This window comes from Tetrahymena thermophila (assembly GCF_000189635.1).
Source record: "Tetrahymena thermophila SB210 genomic scaffold scf_8254593, whole genome shotgun sequence".
Lineage (NCBI taxonomy): Eukaryota > Ciliophora > Oligohymenophorea > Hymenostomatida > Tetrahymenidae > Tetrahymena > Tetrahymena thermophila.
Window position 1 is genome coordinate 109,155 of NW_002476364.1, and position 19,711 is coordinate 128,865.

The window sequence follows — 19,711 nt, forward strand, 5'->3', positions numbered from 1 at the left end:
GATAAAATTTTAAAAAATTGATTTTAAAAATTGGGTGTAAAAAATTGTTCGCCAGACCACACTTTTCCTCTTATATCTTAAAGCCTAAATTGAGAAGAAATGCATCATATTTATATAATAATTAAATATTTTTAAATAGATCAATTCAAATAGGAAATGGTTTTTATTTTTTAAGTAAATAATAAAATAATTATTTGAATAAGGGATTTATTTTATTTTAAAATTGCATAATCAATAACAAAGTATATCATTCTATTTGTATCAAAATACTTTTTTGATTAGTGCTTCTTCTTAATTTATATTTTTGGATGCCATCAGAAAAAAATTCTATTTAAATTTTTGAGATAAAAGTTATGATTATAAAATAAATAATGCAGCATATGGCTTCATATGCTATTTATAACAACTTAAAAATGTTTAATACATAGATTTAAATAAGAAATATTTATATTTTTTTTTTAAATAAATAAATAATTTATTATTATTAAATTTAATAAAATTATTATTTGAATAAGAAATATATTTTATTTTAGAATTATCATTAACAATAAATATCATTTTGTTTTGAACAAAAAATTTTTTTTTCTGATGATTGTTTGTTCTTCATTAAAAATTTTTAACAATAGGATTATCATCAGAAAAAAATTTAATATCAATTTTTAACTTAAAATATAACAAAAGTTCAATTTCTAGAATAAATTTTTAATGCTGCCACTTTTAAAAAGATTTTTAAGTAATTAATTATATATAGATATAGAAATAAATAACTAATTACAATTAAATGTAAAAGTTTGGTAATTTATGTATTTTGCTTAATAATTATGTTATAAGTTAAGATATATAGTAAAATTATTAGAGATAAAATAGTTTGTTTTACTTACTAAAGACTTTTATTTTTTCTAGGAAAGTATTTTATCTCATAATTTCTTGAGATTAATTAACAAGGTAATTATAATTAAAAGGAACCAAGTTCTATTATAAGACATCCAGATATTAGAATATAAAAATAGATTGAAAACTTATTATATTAGATAGATAATTAAATTAAATAATCAAATTTAAAACAAATCAAAATTTAGTTAATTCAAATACAAAATCTTAGTATAATGAAGTTTTTCAACAACTTAAATAACTAACAACTGATATTAAATGAATCTTTTTACTAACTTAAGGAGACATAACAAGTTAAAACTATTCATAAAATAAAAGATAGCTTGGCTTTAAAAATTTTGAAGTATGATTACATTAAAAATTTAGAAGAATTGGCTAATCAGTTATAAATTTAATACTTTATTAATTAAGAGTAGAGTTTTATTGAGATATATGAGTAGACTAGTTATTAAAACCAATAAAATAACTATTAAGACCAAATGGAGATGGAGTCGACATAAATATTTATAGAATCGATTGAAGGTTTGATTTAATAAGTGAAGAAAAGAATTGTTTCATAAGATTTTGATTGCAATTATGACGAATTTATGAAAATAAAGAAAGTAATTTAAAAGAATAGGCAAATTTCATAATTAATTTCATAAAATGCTCTTCTTGAAATGGTTAACTTAGATGCTTCTTATAATTTATTTCAAGTAAACGCCTGCTTGCCTTAGGTTTTGAGGAAATATGAATTAAAAGACTCTTTGACTGTCAAAATATGCAAAATAGATAAACCAGATAAATTAAATATAAATTATTTTGATTTCTTGCTAGTAAATATGTCTTAATAAGGAATATTTATTGACTCATTCGGACTCAATTTGTATCAAAGTAACGCAAAATTCAAATAAGCAATTAAATAAATAAAACCTCTTCTTTGTCATCACGACAACTTGTTAATTGAATAAGTATAATTAGGTGACTAATTAAATTAAGATCAAATTAACTTAGCTGATGCTTTCATGATTAATGGAGTTAAGGATATTGAGTAGACTAATATTAATTTGTTTATTCAAACAGCTAAAGATGAATATAGTTGCATCTATAATTTGAAAAGAATTTTCGAAACAATATAGTTCAGTGATAACAACTAATCTAATAGAGGTTTTTTCAAATTCGGACTTTCTCTACACAGCACAATAGGAGAAAACTACTTGCAAAGTATTTATAAATTTTTAACAACATAAACATAGAATTTTAGTTATTTCTAACATCCTTCGGAATTGTTGATGCTAGTGTCTGATGGAAGTGAAAAAAAAGTAATCGAAATATTTGATTAAATTACTGGCTCCGCTTCAAGCAAAAGTGGTTTTAGATATTCTGGATTCTACAGCTCATAAAACCCTGGAGCAATCAAAAAATTTTCTAAAGAATTAATCCCAGTTATAAGTAAATCAATATAATTAGGAAAAACAGCAGCAAGCATAATATTGCATTAATCTGATTTAAATTAACAAGAAAAAAACTCATTAAATAACAAACAACAAAAACAAGAAGAGTAATTGATTGAAACTATGGTAATAGATATGAATGATATGCTTATAATAAACAAGCTACAAGGATATGAATCTCCAATTTTTATTGATAATGGACAGTATACTTATCTGGATACTATCATGATGCAACAAAAACCTCTTCCTTAAAATATTGTTTATTTAATTAAAGAATATTAGAGTTTAGGTATAAATTAGTTCAGTCTTTAATAGAATCTTCTTACATAATAATTTGAGTCATTAATTTATGAATTAAATCTGACTACTCATGAAATTACTGTAAAAAGTGGCAACGGTTTTGTTTAAAATATTCCTCCCAATCAAACAGTAAAGTATTTTGCAAAGCTAAAATCAAATGAAAAAGATGAGTGTGAAGATGAAGAGATTGACGAAAGTCTAAGTAAGGCAGATGAGCTAAAATCAAAATTAGTTGTTAGAGGAAATCCTGAATGCATAGATATAGTCAAAGAAATCAAGTTAAATATAGAGAAAGATAAATATGCTCTATTTGAAATTCCTAACAAAAAAGTTATTCCAAAGGAAATTTAAAAATTATTTACTTTGATTGAGTTGCAACATAAAGTTTGGATACATATTGGGATTGATACAATCACAATTTAAGGATACAAAAAAACTCTTGGAAGAATTGTTCCTTAGATTTACAAATACTTAAACAGTATAGAACCTAAGGAAGAGAAGGATGTATAGATTTAGCTGAAACAGGATCTTGCATTACCAAGCTATTGGGAACCTTAGGAGTAGAACTTAAAAATGGTGAAATTAGATTTAAACTCAAATGAAGGTTAACAAGTTGTTTAGCTCTTTAGAAAAACTTTATAAAAGCAGATAATTTAAATAGAAAGAATATAGAATCAGGCCTTGATTAAGAATTATTTATTTGAGAAGTAGAAGCTCTTGGAGAAGGGCGACTCAACAGAAAAACTTCTATTCCATGGAACAAGAGCAGTAGATCCCAAAATTATATATAATAGCGAAGAAGAAGGGTTTGATTTTAGATTGTCTAATGATGGTACGTATGGTAGAGGAACCTATTTTCATGAAACATCAGTCTATTCAGATGGTTACAAATTTTTAACTCCCCAAGGAACCAGCTAAATGTTTTTAGCTACAGTTCTGATAGGAAAACCATATGCAAGTGGTCCCTAAAGATATACTGCACCTCCTTTTATTAACAATTAAAACGGTGTTAGGTATGATTCTGTAATGAATAATCTAGCTTAAGGAAATAACATGTATATAGTTTACCATAACTCTAAATCATATCCTCTTTATTTAATTACATATAGGTGAGTCAGTAATTTAGTAAATATTTTTAACCAAAATGTTTTGAAGTAACAAACAAACAAACAAATTAACTTATTTTACGAAAATTAATTTGATCATAAAAATAAAGAAAATACTTATCAGTAAATTTCTGATATCTAAATAATTTGCATCATAATCAAATATGTTCCAATATTGTATTTACTTTGAAAAAATACCGAGATAAATTAATTTATTATAATAATTTAATGTTTATTTGATTGAATAATATCAAATTAGCTTTTTCAAAATATAAAAACAAAATAATTATTTATTTTTTGGATAACTCTTAAAATATCTTTTAAGTTTTTTAAAAAAATTTAGGTTTTTAAATAATTTTAAATATTATTAAATTTTGTTCTATTTTTTATTTAAATTGAATAAAATAAGCATAAAAATATTTTATATTTTTAAAAAAGTAAATCGAAAAAAACAAATTAATAAATGTTCTCTTATAAAAATCAAGTAAAATTTAATATTAAGAAGTACTTACTTATCAGCTAATAATTGATGATCAATATATTTTAGATTATTTTAGCTTATTAAATAAGTACCAATAATCAATCCAACTTGCTATGGAAAAACACAAAAATATTTAAAATAATTTAATGTTTATTTGATTGAATTGTTTTTAAAATCTTTAAAAATAAAAAAGCAAACTCATTTATTTATTTTTTGATAATTCATAAAGTAACATTTTAAAGTTAATAAAAATTTTAAAGTCTATTTAATAATATTGAAAGCTATAAAATATTATACATGTTTTAATTAATTTCTTTTAATTTATAAAATAAAACTTAACATTTTTGGCAAAAATCAATTGAAAAAATATTTAAATACTCAAACATTAAAATAATGTTAAAGATATATATCAAAACATTAATATTCTAATAAACTGAGCAATAAATTAAATAAAAGAATCTCAGATATTTTGTAAAATTCTCAATTCGTATTCATAAAAAATATAAAAAGAAATAGAGAAAAAATATTTGATTATCGGAATTAATAGAGGTAAATTTCTACCAAAAAAACTTAAATTATTGATTGAAAAAGGTATTATTTTAAAAAGGAAAATCTATAATATTGACAACAAACCTAAACTGTACCATGATTATATTTTTTTCATATTTTCATTTAGTAAGTCTAATTATTTTTTTTTATCATTTATTTGTTTATCAAAAGTGGTATATATTTTTAAACAAAGAATGAATGAATGATGCATAATAACAAATCTAATCAAAGTGTGAAAAAAGAGAAATATATTTTTCTAATGAATTTAAAGGTTGCAAAAAATATATTCATATATATAATAGAAGATATAATTACACACATACATAAATGTATTTTGTTCTACAATAATAAAATATTTTTACAAGAAAAAAGTAATGCGATCAAGATTAAATGAATCTCTATCTATTAAAAACTTGGCTTCTGAAAATACTTCTTCTAAAATTAGTTGAAATTCTTATTTAGTGAAGCTACTTAAAATCAAATTCATAATCAAAGTCAAAAATTTTGAGATAAAATTTCTGATTAGAATCTGGATTTTAAATAAAAGTTTCATAATATTAGTTAAGTATTTGATTTTATTCCGGGTTGTACAACTCCCACTTTTATTAATCATTGTTATACCAAATCCATCTGTATTTGATTAAGGTTTGTGGCTTGGAGTGTTGTTTTCTGATAATGGTACATTACTCATTATTTTAGCATTTGGTGGCTTTGAGGGAATTATGGTTCGAAAAGTCAAAAGTATATCTTTAATTTTACACATAGTGATTGAATATTTTTTCATTATTTTAATATTTTTTTTCCAAATATTTGATTAATGATTGATCTAATTCACTTTTTACACCCTGTTCAGAGAGAAGAATGAACTCATACATTATTTAATTTTCATTAGGGTATAAATGCTCATGTGATTTAAAGTTATCAATTGTATAGGGACTCAAGCAACCAGGTGATTAGCATTTAAACTAAAGCCTAGATAATATCTTTTGATATACTTTGTGAGGTTTTTTAAGACTCCAACCATCATTACAGCAGGTTGGACACTTGCTAATCTTATTTTTTTTTTTGTAATCATTGATGCATATTTCACAAAAGATTTATCCACATTAGACGCATTCTGACGCTTGAACTGAAATTTCGAAGCAAATGCCACACATTAGTTCCATAGTAATATCCTTTGAGTTGAAGCCTACAAGCTAATCCTCCTAAAAAGGGTTTTCCTCTATAGTATTCATTTTTATTAATCACAAACTTTCTAAATAAATATTTTTTTTGCTAAGAAATAAATATATTTGTTTCTTACAAATATTAACAAATTAAATTAATTTATTACTTACTATTTATTAATGATTATTCTAACACATATTTCAAATCTAAGTCTTTTTGTAGATTTGTGGAAAATTGTAAATTTTTTAGTCGAATTACACTTATTTATTAAATTAAACTGTATCTTTTTATCTTAGCATTATGTTTATTGACATTAGCTTAATTAAATATATGAAGTAAAATTATAGTTTTATTTTGATGATTTAAAATAACAAAAACTCACTCACTTCAAAGTTTTCTTTAAATAAATATTTGCAAAAATTTTTTCTCTTTCCAAATTGTTTATATTTATTTTATGGAATTTTATCGTCAAGCAAAAATACTTTTATTTTACAATTTATTACTAAAACAATATGATTTTATGTTCATTCATTTTCTATTCACTTTAGAATTTATTTGCCTTTTATACTGATTATTTGTTATAAAAAGAATCAAAGAAATTAATATTAAATAACTAAATTAAAAATAATTTAGGGTCACTTAAATTATTTAACCAAAAAAATCCTGTAAGTAAATAATATCAATATATAATCTATATAAACAAATTTGAAAGGAAATTAACTATTTATGAGTTAATTTTTTTTATTTTTGATTTTTTCTATTAAATTAAAAGCCAAAAAAAATTTTTCACACATACACTTTGTTTAAGAAATTAAAATTTTTTAATTCTAAATACTTTAAAAATTATTCAATGCAATAAATTAGGTGACAAGATAATTAAATTTTAAGTTTATCTTTTATATTTATAAATACAACTTTTTATAAAAAGTAAATAATAGCTTTAAAACAGATAAATCTAGCTACTCTTTATATTAATTAATTCCCAAAATATAAATAGACTTTACTGTTTATCTAAATAAAAATAAATAAAATTAATTGAAATAATTTTTATTTAGTAAAATTTTTATACTAGTTGAATAAATACATAAATGAAATAAAGCTACTAAATAATCAATAAAATGCATGAATCTAAACTATAATGCTTCTTAATACAAGAAAGAGTTAATTATAATAAATTTTATTTAGTTTATCTTATATGTTAGTTGTAAATGTAATACCTCATTATTAAATTTGACTATGTCAACTTCAAAATTTTTCATTTATTTATTAATACTTTTAAAATGCGTGCTAATTTCTGATCTATTTTTATTGAGGTGCTACAGTTTTTAAACAAAGTAAACCTACTAAATTAATTTTAATGCTGATTTAATAAAAAGGTTTTGATTAATTAATTACTTAATTTATTTAACATTCATATCTTAAGTTTTTTATTAGAGCTGTACAAATATTTATATAAAAAAATATATTAATATTTACTTTGAAAATAAATTAATAATTATTATACAATTTTATTAAATAATTTATAAATTTTAAGAAGATAATTAGGAAAACCTTATTTTATTTTATTTATTTATATGTTTGTTTATTTATTTATTTGTTTAGTATCTTTTTATTTGTAGTATGTACATATTATCTCATATATTTCGTTGTGTTTCATTTTTTTAAATATCTGTTAAGACACTGCTATTCGTTTATTAATTTATTAATTGATTGATGTATCAGTAGATTCATTTTTTAGAAATGTTTTTCATTAGAAAAATTCGGGATAACAGTACGATAACATTTAAGAGAATGGTTCACTCTCAAGAAAATGAATATGAGCAGCTCTTCCAATCATTTTATCTATTGAACTTTTATTGAATGTAATTTGAGCTAAGTTTATTGTTAAATTATTAATTTTACCTATCTAGTTTAAAGTTTACATCAAGTCTATAGATATTTTCACATTTAAAATTTCTGGAAATATTTTCTACCATTTAATTGTGATATTTCCTTTTATTATGATTAAGATAAATTTGATTACTTACTTATTATATTATTGTAAAAATTACGATCCGTTAGGAATGGTGAGTACTCTTGCTGATTGAATTGGGACATATTAATCGTCAAAGCTTGATATAAACATGACATTCTAGAACCAGTTAAGACCAGGCTTTGTAGATAATTTGTATAAATAGGTGTCTTCGATATTATCAGAATCTCTCATAGATAATTGCAATAAACTTTAGCTTTTGTGTATTTTTTGCATAATCCATAAACCTAATAATTAAATTAACATTAATTAAATGTTTTAAAGTTAATTTATTATGATTGTGTTTATTATTTATTACCTGCATCGATTAGCTTGTTGGAGTTTGCATAACATCCTAAATGAGGTGAACATATAGATATATAAGAGTACATGATTGTAGAATAATCTTGCAAATAAGGTAATGCTGCACGAGCTATTACTCCTCCCATTGAATGTCCTATAAAAGTCATTTTGGTCAAACATTAGATGTATCTCTTACCAATATAAGCTCTTATTTCCAAAGCTAGGTTCTTTCCAAGAAAATCTAAATCTTTGTCTGTATGATCTTCATTTATTTTAGAGCTTAAGCAGTAAGCGGTAGGATATTGCTTAATCAAGTTATTTTTTATCGATCTCAAGTCATAGCTATTTCCTTAAAATCCATGACACAAAATGATTAAATGATTTCCTTTAGATAAATAAAAATATTAATTACTTAATTAATCATTCTTAAAATAAAAGAAATGAATTACCGAATTTCTGTTGATTAGAAAGGATATTTGGGTCTTACAAAATCTCATCAAACACATAACTAGGTTATCTTTTCTAATATATTTCTTGAAAGAAAATAGGATGTTCTTGGGCACTAGGAAACATCTCGAGGTTCTCAATAGTTAACGGCTCTAGGTTGTTGAAGTAAAATTTCTTTCTGAATTATTTAGCTATTTAGCTATTTGTTGAAGTGTAGTCTTCTAAAGAAGTGAATAAGTCAGTTGTTGTCAATTTCTGACGAAAGATCGATTCTCCCCACCTTTCGCTGATTTATTTATTATTCTCAACCATGTATTTTTGTAACAACTTGGAGTGCTTTTATACAAGCAAATCAATAAACTGTGACCAAATTTGGAATAAACTTCCACTTATCTAATTAATTTCTCTTTGTACATCATTTATAAATATATTTTATTCATTTTCATTCAAATGTTCTTTCTTTTTCTTTTAAGTGACTCCATGTTAAATAGGTGGCCTCTAATGATGACTAAAGGTTGAATTACTATCAAATTTAGTGGAGAAAGATGAAAAATTATGGTTTTTATTCTAACTTTCGAACTCTTGTTAATCTTTGATCTGTTAATTGTAATATTCTAAGCTATTTGCATCTACATCTTTTATTTATATCAGCGAAGGATGAGGCATTTAAATTATATCCTCATTAGAAGGATCTGAATAGTCTTATACTTCATCCAAAATGCGTTTAAGTTTGCTGAATTAGTTCTTGAGATGTGCAACATAGAATTAATAGAAGCTTTAAACTGATTCTTTTTAAACTAAAAAAAATAAAATATTGAGTTAGAATCACTAACAAACAATCAATATCTTACAATTAAATGTGACTTCTTAAATAAAGTGATTAATGTTCTTATATTTAGCTCCTTTTATAACCTTTTCTTTCTTTTTAATTTTTTCAGAGTTGCTAGAAAGAGTGTCTTAGGTCAGTTAATTGTCATCTTCATCTGTGTCTTCTAGATCCTCATTCTAACTACTTCTACTTTTAAATATTTTTTCAATAAATGACTTTGATCTTTCTCTCTTCTCCTGATTAGATTGTATCAAATTCTATGAAAACAAGAATTCTGGATTCCTAAATTTAAAATCTAAGAAATTATTTAAGTAAAATTTAATAAATAGATTAATTTTATTTTTCATAAAGAAAACAATTTGTATTAAATTTATATGTAAATAGACTGCTTAATTGATATTTGTAGCTAATATGCTATTTTCAAAATAGCATGAATTCAAAAATATCTTAGCATATTATAAATTATTTATTTATTTTAACCTTTCTTTACATTTCGTTAGTAAGAATAATCGTTGAGTATTTAGACAAAATTTACTGGAAATATATTAAGTTTAAAATTTTTTTAAAAGTATTTAATTTATTACCCAAAAGCAGAGAATGAAAGCTGCATTCTAGCACACAAAAGTGCATTTTATCAAAGACTATGGGCAAAAACTCATGCAATCCTTCTGAGGAGTATCTAATGATGCTTCTAAATTTGGATAACTTTTCGAATTTCTTTCATTTTTATAAAATATAAATCTCTATGATATTTTAATTAACCAAAAATATTTGAATTTTTAATACTAATGGCTCTGTTTTATATTTATCTGGATCTGTAGTAAATGCTGCAATTAGATCGCATTCTAAGTAAAATTCTGTTAATTTGTAATTATTATCTGCATTCACTTCTGATCTGAAGCAGCAAAGATCATTCATACGAACTTCTTCTTCGCAATATCTAATACTAAAAACCTTGCTTTTGAACTTCTGTTCGCTATCTAAGATAGTTGATTCCTCAAATATACTTTAATCACTATAATGGCTCTATGATTTAAATCCTAAATTATTCTACGTGTAATGATAAGGAGTCGCATATTGCTTGTTCTATTTAAAATTATAACAAAATAATTAATATTAAATAAATTGATTCTTTCATCTGAAGACGTTGCTTAATAACAAAACCAATACATTAAAATACAAACTCTCGACCTTATTCTAAATTTGTATCAAAACAACATCTTAATGGCAAAGATTAATTGTATAAATTTACTTATTAACTGTCTTAATAGTATATACTGAATTCCATATAGTAAACACCTTGATCGAATAAATCGATGTTTCTAAAATTTTCAAGAGACAAAATGAACTCATAAGTAGCTTTCCAACTCATTTCTCAGATACTCTATAATTTTTTTTATACCTTAATCACGCTAATGTATGAATGAAAAAATATGTGTGTGAATTAATTATGTTTGTATATTTGTTTGCTTAATTAATTTTAAAATTTGTGAATATTTTATGATAAATGAATTTGTTTATTTTAATTAGAAAAGTTAAATATTGATTATCATTTTGTTTTTTTTGATTATTTTAATGCAGAACTAGAATTTAATCAAAGCTAAGTGTTTGAACATTCTTTTTACATTATCGTTAACTGGGGCTAATCTATTAATACAAAAAAAAAATTAATTTCTATTAACTCTGAATTAAATTTATTTAATATTTTAATCATATGTTATTATTTGAGAAGTTATCATAAAATTCTTAAAGACATAAAGAAACAATAGAAAACATAAAATTTTAAATTAGTTTTTATTACTGATCAAATTTTTAAATTTATTATTTTTCAGTCATGCTTTCTCAAATTTTTATTTGTTTAATTAAAATAATTTATTTACTCTTCTTAGTAGTTCATTCGAAAAAATTTTCCTTTATTATAATTATTAATTAATTTTTGGTTATTTTAAATTAAATATTTGATTGATTAAGGAAGTTAGTTTCATCATTTATAGAGTGCATTTTTTTTATTTATTGAAAAGTGTTTTTTATTTAACTCAATTTAGTTTTTCAAAGAAAAAAACCTCCAATCCTCATTAATTAAAACTCTATTTAATTAGTACCATAAAAAATGTTTTAAGTATAATAAATAACATCTTAAAAAAATTTTAAAATGAGGAGGTTTATTAATTAAAGAGGATTGATGGTATATTAATTGATTCCTTTTCAGCTATTTTTAAATCGATTTCTATCATTACTAAACTATTTCTAATCAAAAAAAACAAGGAAAGCAGTATTTAAATATATTATTTGATCTCTTAAGAATGATTTAATGAATTTGCTCATCAATTTCTTAGTGATTGCCACAAGCTCTTCGACTATTTTCTAAATCTCTAGTATCTAATTTACTCTCATATTAGAGTAATATTTGAACAATATTCACATATCGCCATCTTGCAGCTACTTCTAAGCAAGTATCTTAGTTCTTTTTATAAATATTTATATAACTTCTAATATAAATTATTATTGAAATTACTTTGGTTTTAATACTTGGAATTGCCCCAATTTTCAATAAAAACTTTACAATCTTTTTATAAATAAATCAAATTAATATAGACAGTTTATTTTGATTACTAAGTGGGATGTATAGATAGATTTATTTATTTACTTCTATATTTTAATTCATGCACGCAATGTAAAGAGGGAAAAACCCTTAGCTATTTAGTTTATTTATTAAATGTTCTGGGTCATCTGGAGATCTGATATATCTTTTAAAAAAATCTTTATTGTAAGCTATTTTAAATGGTAATTCATAATGCCAAGATACCTTTTAGGATCGTTTTAAATGATACTTTTTATTTTCTCAAGGTCTTAAGGTGATCCATTTTTACAAAGTTAGCACAATTCTTCAATTCTCCGATAATTATCCAATATTTTAATCATCTCAAAATCCTATTTTATATAATTGTTTCCTATATTAAAGCATTACACTACATTTATAACATTTACTTATTCATAATTAAAGACTTTATGGCTTTCCTCCTTTTTTTTTCTTGGAGAGGGTGAATTTTTTATTTCCTCCTCTATATCATTTGGTTAAATGTTTTTTATTTCGCTTTTTTGAAAGGCTTGAATGCTTTTCATTACAATAGATAGCTTTTTCCACCTCTTCAAGCCTGGTGAAGCATTGCTAGAGATGTGGGAATTCTATAGCTCTTCTCCATCAACCTAATATACAAAAAGATAATTTGAAATGTATATAATAAATAATCAAATTAATTCAAAAAAAAAGATAATGAATAAAATTACATTTGTGTTTGTAGAGCGCTTTATTTGAATTTTAAGAGTTGGCAACTCATAAGTGTTTCTTTTTTTGCTATTTTATGGCTTTTAAAAAAGATCTATTTCATTATTAGCTGATTCATTTTCTTAGCTAATTCCTTTAAAGCAAATTTTATTTTAATTAGGAGATACTTTTTGCTCAATTCTTTGTTATGAGCACTGAATTGCTTGGTATTCTATTGTGGATTTATCATTTTCTTAAAGGTGATCCTATAATGTTATCTCTTTTTATTGTTATTCATAATTGTAATAAATGTCTTGAATTGCAAGAGATTTCTTTCTTTTTTTTCTCTAAGATTTTGAGAAGGAAACATTGTATCTATCATCATGGGTGTAATTCTGAATGTCACTATTATCTAAATGCTGCTTTGATGTATCTCTAATGGCAGAAATGTTGGTAGTTATATTTTATTCTTCCATTGAGCTTATCGAGATGTATATAATTAAGTGAATTAAATATTAAAATTATAAAAATATTGATTGAATCTAAAAAACACTATGAAATCAAAAAAATAAATATATTTGTGATTATTATTTACTTCAAAAGTTAAATCAATATAGTATTAAGTATTCAACTATCTTCATTCAATTCTAATTTTTTTCTTATTCTCTAAATTGTTTATTAATTTCTACTTGATTTAGTCAACTCAAATCAAAGTATCAATTTTTATATTTATTCTCCCTTATAATTCGAGGTTATTTCTAAATCTATAAATTTCCTGATTATTTAATCTTAAAAATAATCAAAACTATTATAAAAACCTATTTTTATTACAAAAGGCTTAATTTTTAAGTATTTATTTTGTTTGTTACTTTAATAATTATTTTCTTATTAATCTTATTTATTCTTCCAAATAATTTGAGGTATTTCCAAATCAATAAATTGCCTGATTATTTAATCTAAAAAAATACAAAACTATTATAATAAGCTATTATTATTATTAAGACTTAACTTTTAAATATTTATTTTGTTTTATGAATATTTATTTTTTTATTTTTTCTAATTTATTCTCCCATATAATTTGTCAATAAATTGCATGATGATTTAATATTTAAAAGAATTCAAAACTATTATAAAAAGAAATTAATTTTTATTTTAAATATTTATTTAGCTTCTTTGTATGAAATTTCAAATTCATAATCAAGAAAATAATAAGTTTAGTGTCTATAATAGATCTATCCCACTAAAATATTATATTTAAAAAAGACAAAAAATTAATCAATGCTTCAAAATTTATGATATAGAAAATCAAATCAAAGTAAAATCGTTTCATAAGGATAATCATCATTTCAAATTAATTTTTTAAGACTAACGCATTTAATGAAAATAAAATTTGGTATAAACTTGCTTAGTATTCAAAATTACCTAATTTAAATTTATTATGATAAAGGAAAAAAGATAAAAGCTATCTAAGATAGCCTGACGATAACCAACGAATAGAGTTCATTTTACTTGTAAGCTTAAATAAAATTGTGTTTTAAGTGAATAAATTAAACTATGTAACATTTAATTTAACTAGTTGTTTTGAATGTGTGAACATAAGTTTTTTATATTAGTTAAAAGTAATAACTTTAATTTTAAGCGACTGAATGTGATCACTTACTTTCTTTTAATATATTTTGTAATAAGTAAATATATTAAATAGTAAACAAAAATTTAATACTTTTATTAAGAAAATTAACTTATAACAGCTGGTTTATAGAATAACTACAAATAATTCAATCATTCTATTAGATATAGTCAAGTTTTTATAGTTTAAGCTTTTCTTCTCATTGTTTTTTTGAGCGCTGATATGGGAATATAAATTTCGTAATGCTGCAGTTCTAAAAAAAGCATAGTTAATGAGGAAACATTATAACGAAAAACCAAAAATTAAATGCCATTAATTTCTGCTAAAAAGTAGCAAAAGGAAAATTCAGTCAGAAGTAACTAATCTTCTGGTAAAATGGCAAGCAATACTTTGATCAATGAGGCTTAACATGATTAAGCGCGATCAGTTTAAGGTATTAAAGATAAATTGCATTAAATTTTGTTTAAAATATGATGATAGATTTATTTAAGACATTAACATTCTAGTAAAATATATTTAATTCTACAAATTCATTAATTATATAATAGATAAAAATGCTATTTTTACAGAAGACATTTTGAGTAGAAGGATATTTCTAGCGGATTTAAAGTAGTCTGATTAGTAAAAGTAATAAGAAAAAATCACACAATCTATAAAAATAAACGAAGAATTATAAAAAAGTCTTTCAGATGTTGATGAATAAAAGGAATAAATAGACGATTTTAACAGGGCTTTGATAGTTCCTGAGGATTAAAATGAATAAATTAAATAAAACTCTTAAGAGATGCAGCAATATCCATTAAAAAAAGTAATAGATTTGGATAAAGTTCATATCAAAAGCAACTGTTATAGAGATAACTTTGAAAAAGTTTAAATTCCTTTGCTAGATATGATTATTAGTGGCGAAAAAGATTTAAAAGAATGTAATTTATTAATTAATTAATTATTTATTTTTGATAGAATTTATAATTAATATATTATCAAAATTGATTTGAATTCTGATCATTGCATAAAATTTATTCAGTAAAATAACACAAACAAATAAAGAATGAATTAATGAAAGAAAGAAAGAATCGATTATTTTTATTTCAAATCTATTTTTACCAATTAACGTGCTTTATAATTTTTACTTTAGTTGATGAAGAGGACTCTAATAGCGATAGTGCTGAAGAAGAGAATAAACGAGATTCAATAAAAAAAGGGGTTAAATCTCTTCAAGCCCTATAAAATTATGAAAGAGGAGATGGTAGTTAAGACGGTTAAGATGGATAAGATGATGACGAAGAGGAAGAAGAGGAGGAGGAAAATTCTGATGATGAAAGTTATGATTTATTCGATTCAGGTGGAGTATTAGAAAGAATCATGAGAGAAAATAGGCATAAAAAAAATGGTTTAGGTATTGATTCACATAGCGGACAAACTTACGTTCTGAAATAGGTATTTCTTACTTAATATAAAAAGTTATCAATAATTAATTGTGTAAAAATAAAGTACTCACCAGAAGATGTTTAAGAATTGATTTTTGATTATGATTTAGCTCAAAGGATAAAGTAAATTTAGATGCAAAACAACTGTTTTTGCATGATACATGCTATCCGTAAACAAAGTGATGGTAAGATTTAATATAAAGTTTTTCTTAGATAATTATTGGTAAAAATAAAATTTAGAGGGTCTTCTTATAGTGCAAAACCATGAAAAGGGAGGGTCTTTATCTTTGTTTTTAGACACAGCATTCAATGAGAAAGAAGCCAAAATTTGGATGATAAAAATTTTATAAGCTTTGCAGATATTACACGAAAGCCATTTAGAGCATGGGTAAAAAAATAAATTTAATGAAAATTTTTAATTTAAATGATGAAAATAGGAATTTAAAACCAAATAATATACTTCTCGGCTAAGGACAGTTAAAGCTAACTGATATAAACATGTTCAAAAACAAGAAACATCTCCATAATCTTTACAGTGCACCAGAAGTAATTTTTGTTTTTTTCATAAAAAATCCTTCAAAATAAATTATTTAAACTATTTAACAGCTACTATAGAGAGACTAGCTAACAGAAAAATCAGATATTTGGAGTGCATGCTTGATTTTTATAGAAGTACTTTCTAAACTTTTTTATAGATTAATCAAAATAGTTTTTTGAATTAGAATTTTTTGTATTAAAAAAAATTCAATTAATAAAAAGATGAGAACTGGTGTGATGCCATATCTTGAAAAAGATCCAGATATGACAGTAGAAAAACTGAAAGAAAAAATTGAAAGAATGGAGTTGAGATTGCCATTTGACATTGAAACTTAAGAGTTCATAAGAATGATGAATAATATTGATCCAAATAAAAGAAAAACAGCAAAAGAGTTATTGAATTCGAGATATCTTAGATGTATGATAAATATAAAATTTAAAAGCTGTTAAATCATTTATTTTTAATCTTTTTAATAATTTTAAATAAAAGGTGAAAATCATAATTTCGATAAGCAGTACTTAAACTAGCTATAAAAAAAGCAAACTCTTAGGAAATTAAATAACACAAAAAATTTTGATCAATCAATGATGATGATGTCTAAACCACTGCTTAGTGAGCAGTAAACTTTTATGTATAACAGCTAAATTAAACCAGGCGGAATACAAAAAGGGACTACAAGTAAGTTAATCTGAAATTCATCATATATTTAAAACTGAATTATTTAAAAAAGTAAATATTGATAAACTGAATGATAAAGGGACTAAATAATATGGTATAACAAGTGTTTTGACTGTTGTTAACATAAAAGAAAGAGATTTGTAATAGCAGGAATCTTACATGCCAATATCTGTAGCTAATTTGATGACTACACAACTAACAAATAACGGAATGGTGAGTCAGCAAATCTCCAACAAAGACAACAAAGATGATAGCTCAGTATTTTATTTTATTAAATAATTACTAATCTTAACTTTAAATTAATAAAACAGGGACCTATTTCTTAAAACTTAAAACAAGAAATTCAATATAGAAAAAGTGCTGATTATAATAAATAGGTGTCCAACAATGTGCAGCAATAGCAATAAAAATAGATGCAATAAGAAAATATTTCAAAAGTGTGTTATTAATTTTACTTAAACTGTTTGAAACAAATTTATTATTTATTTATTTATTTTTTATTTTTTTATTTAAAACTAAGGTCCTTAAATAATGGATTACTGTGAAGACAACATTGGAGCAATAGCAGGAGCAAGATGAAAAATAAAAATAGTTTTAGATGCAGTAAGAAAAGCTTATCAACTAAATAAAGCAAAGGGAGAACGAAGAAGATGATGATGAGGAAGGTGAAGATGAAGAAGATGATGAAGCAGAAGATAAAAATGGTGACACTTAAAATAATGGTTAAGTTAATGATTTAGATCATAAGTTATAGTCGAAAAAAAGTGAAATTAGAAATAATTAGAAAAAGTAAACAAACAAAATAAATTTATAAAATAACTTAATTAAAGAAAATGAAGCTAGAATGAAATAATTAGAAATAGAATAAAAGTTATTGGATATTCTTAATTAAAATTTAGGAGGGGAAGGAAATTCATTTGTTTCCGATACAAGTTAAGATTTAAAAAACTCTTTTATTGATGGTGGCAAAGTTAAGTATAAATCTTCATTTTAAGATCTTTCTTTGGTTTAATCTGGTAAAGTGCCTTCTTCGTAAATGAGGTTTGCAACAAAACTTCTTGAAAAAGCTTAGAATCCTCAGAAAAAAGAAGGAGATATTATTTCAGATACAAAATAGATGTAAAGTATATAAATTATTTCGCCAAAGGATGAGGAAGTTAACGCAAACAATGCTGGTAAATCGGCTGCAGATTAAATGATAGAAGAAATGAATAGAATTTTAAATGAAGGAGTTACTGTTTTCAGCTAAGAGTCACTTGATGATTTAAAGAGGTAAATCTCAACATAAAATTTTGTAGGTTTGAGAAGACTATTAACAATAAGTTCTTAGCAAAAAACAAGCAACTCACTCAAGACATTAAAAACTCTAGGTAACTCAAATGCAAAACAAGGAAAGTGCAAAACTGAAAATGTAATTTAAATATTGACTTTTAAAAGTATTTTATTTTTATTAAATACAAAAACAGAGTCCCATGAGAGATGAAGAATAAAAATAATCATCCAGACTTTAGGTTGACGACTAAGGCTACTATTTCATAGAGGATTACATACAAAAAACAAAGAATATAAAAAAGGATGAGAAAGCTGAAAAAATTAATACATCAAAAGATATTAAAAACACTAGTGTTAATAATTTTACATAAAATGATGAAACAAAATAAGATGATAAAAAATAAGAAGAAGATAACTAAGACCCAGAATACCAAAAATAATTGCTTTAATAAGAAATAGAATAGAAATTATTAGATATTTTAAATTAAAATGGAGACTGTGAAGAAGGTTCATTCTTATAAGCCAGCTATGAAATAATAAAAACAGATGATAAAAATAACTAAGAAGAAAATAAGATTCCATCAATTAATTAAAATATACTAACATAAAAGCAAGATGCTTATCAAAAATAGTAAAGTACTAATTCACTCAGAATCATTAAAATGAAATCAAACATGAATTCAAATACTAAAACACCTGAGCAAATCGCTGATGAAATGAACCGTATACTCAACGAAGGTATTTCAGCTTTCAGCTTGGAGTCATATGAAGAGATCAAAAGATAAATATCTACTTAAAACTTTAACACTCTAAAGCGAACACTTTCAAATAATAAACAGTTAAGAACGCTAAACTCCATAAAAACTTAAAAAACTTTACAAAACTCCTCCATAATAAATAAAAGCCTAAACTCAAATAATTTGGGTTAAAATAAAATTAAAATAGATTTAAATTCTTAAGAATGATTGATTGATCATCTATGAGTTATTTATAAAAAATCCAAATTAATTTTTGAATAAATTCGATATAACATATCAAAGAAAGCATAAAGAAAAAATTCATAAAAAGGAGAAGTAAGCTTTAAATAACTAAATAAAAAAATAAATGAAAAATAAAATACTCTAATCTAAATATAGATTTACTTTAAAAAACCAATTTATTTTTACTAACACGAATATATTTTAAATTTAAAAACAAGTTGAAAATTATCAATAAAAATATTGTTAATTATTAATATTAATATTATTATTATTATGATGGAAAACAAATTTGTACATAAATAAAAAAAAATTTTGAGAATTGTAGTATTTATAAGATCTATATTTATTATCATAAAAACATAAAAAAAAAATATTAAGAATTTTAGTGTTCATTAGATCTATATTTA

The 19,711-nt window shown here is 23.1% G+C and overlaps 5 protein-coding genes across 5 annotated transcripts; 2 read left to right on the forward strand and 3 right to left on the reverse strand. All coding sequences in view use genetic code 6, as the record gives it.

Annotated features, from left to right (window-relative positions):
* Positions 1–1,370: 1,370 nt before the first annotated feature.
* Positions 1,371–3,737, forward strand: TTHERM_00461750 (poly (ADP-ribose) polymerase family protein; the record flags this gene model as incomplete). Its single annotated transcript, XM_001018772.2, has 1 exon — positions 1,371–3,737. One exon carries the CDS (start codon positions 1,371–1,373, stop codon positions 3,735–3,737), a length of 2,367 nt encoding a protein of 788 aa, XP_001018772.2.
* A 1,403-nt stretch (positions 3,738–5,140) lies between these two features.
* Positions 5,141–5,995, reverse strand: TTHERM_00461760 (WWE domain protein; the record flags this gene model as incomplete). The annotated part of the gene is made up of 1 exon (XM_001018773.3): positions 5,141–5,995. The coding sequence occupies one exon, from the start codon at positions 5,993–5,995 to the stop codon at positions 5,141–5,143; it is 855 nt and encodes a 284-aa protein (XP_001018773.1).
* Positions 5,996–7,674: 1,679 nt separating this feature from the next.
* On the reverse strand, positions 7,675–10,889 carry TTHERM_00461770 (serine esterase, putative; the record flags this gene model as incomplete). The annotated part of the gene is made up of 9 exons (XM_001018774.2): positions 7,675–7,777; positions 7,830–7,919; positions 7,979–8,186; positions 8,258–8,626; positions 8,691–9,485; positions 9,540–9,812; positions 10,102–10,234; positions 10,304–10,603; positions 10,770–10,889. 9 exons carry the CDS (start codon positions 10,887–10,889, stop codon positions 7,675–7,677), a joined length of 2,391 nt encoding a protein of 796 aa, XP_001018774.2.
* An 879-nt stretch (positions 10,890–11,768) lies between these two features.
* Positions 11,769–13,258, reverse strand: TTHERM_00461780 (ankyrin repeat protein; the record flags this gene model as incomplete). The annotated part of the gene is made up of 6 exons (XM_001018775.2): positions 11,769–11,981; positions 12,033–12,083; positions 12,165–12,264; positions 12,324–12,448; positions 12,506–12,724; positions 12,806–13,258. 6 exons carry the CDS (start codon positions 13,256–13,258, stop codon positions 11,769–11,771), a joined length of 1,161 nt encoding a protein of 386 aa, XP_001018775.2.
* A 1,179-nt stretch (positions 13,259–14,437) lies between these two features.
* On the forward strand, positions 14,438–19,642 carry TTHERM_00461790 (Serine/Threonine kinase domain protein). Its single transcript, XM_001018776.2, has 13 exons — positions 14,438–14,842; positions 14,958–15,332; positions 15,545–15,846; positions 15,901–16,021; positions 16,077–16,224; positions 16,274–16,382; positions 16,443–16,508; positions 16,596–16,791; positions 16,864–17,052; positions 17,105–17,310; positions 17,364–17,489; positions 17,573–18,463; positions 18,519–19,642. The coding sequence occupies exons 1-13, from the start codon at positions 14,632–14,634 to the stop codon at positions 19,287–19,289; spliced, it is 3,711 nt and encodes a 1,236-aa protein (XP_001018776.2). The 5' UTR covers positions 14,438–14,631; the 3' UTR covers positions 19,290–19,642.
* The last annotated feature ends 69 nt before the right edge of the window (positions 19,643–19,711 follow it).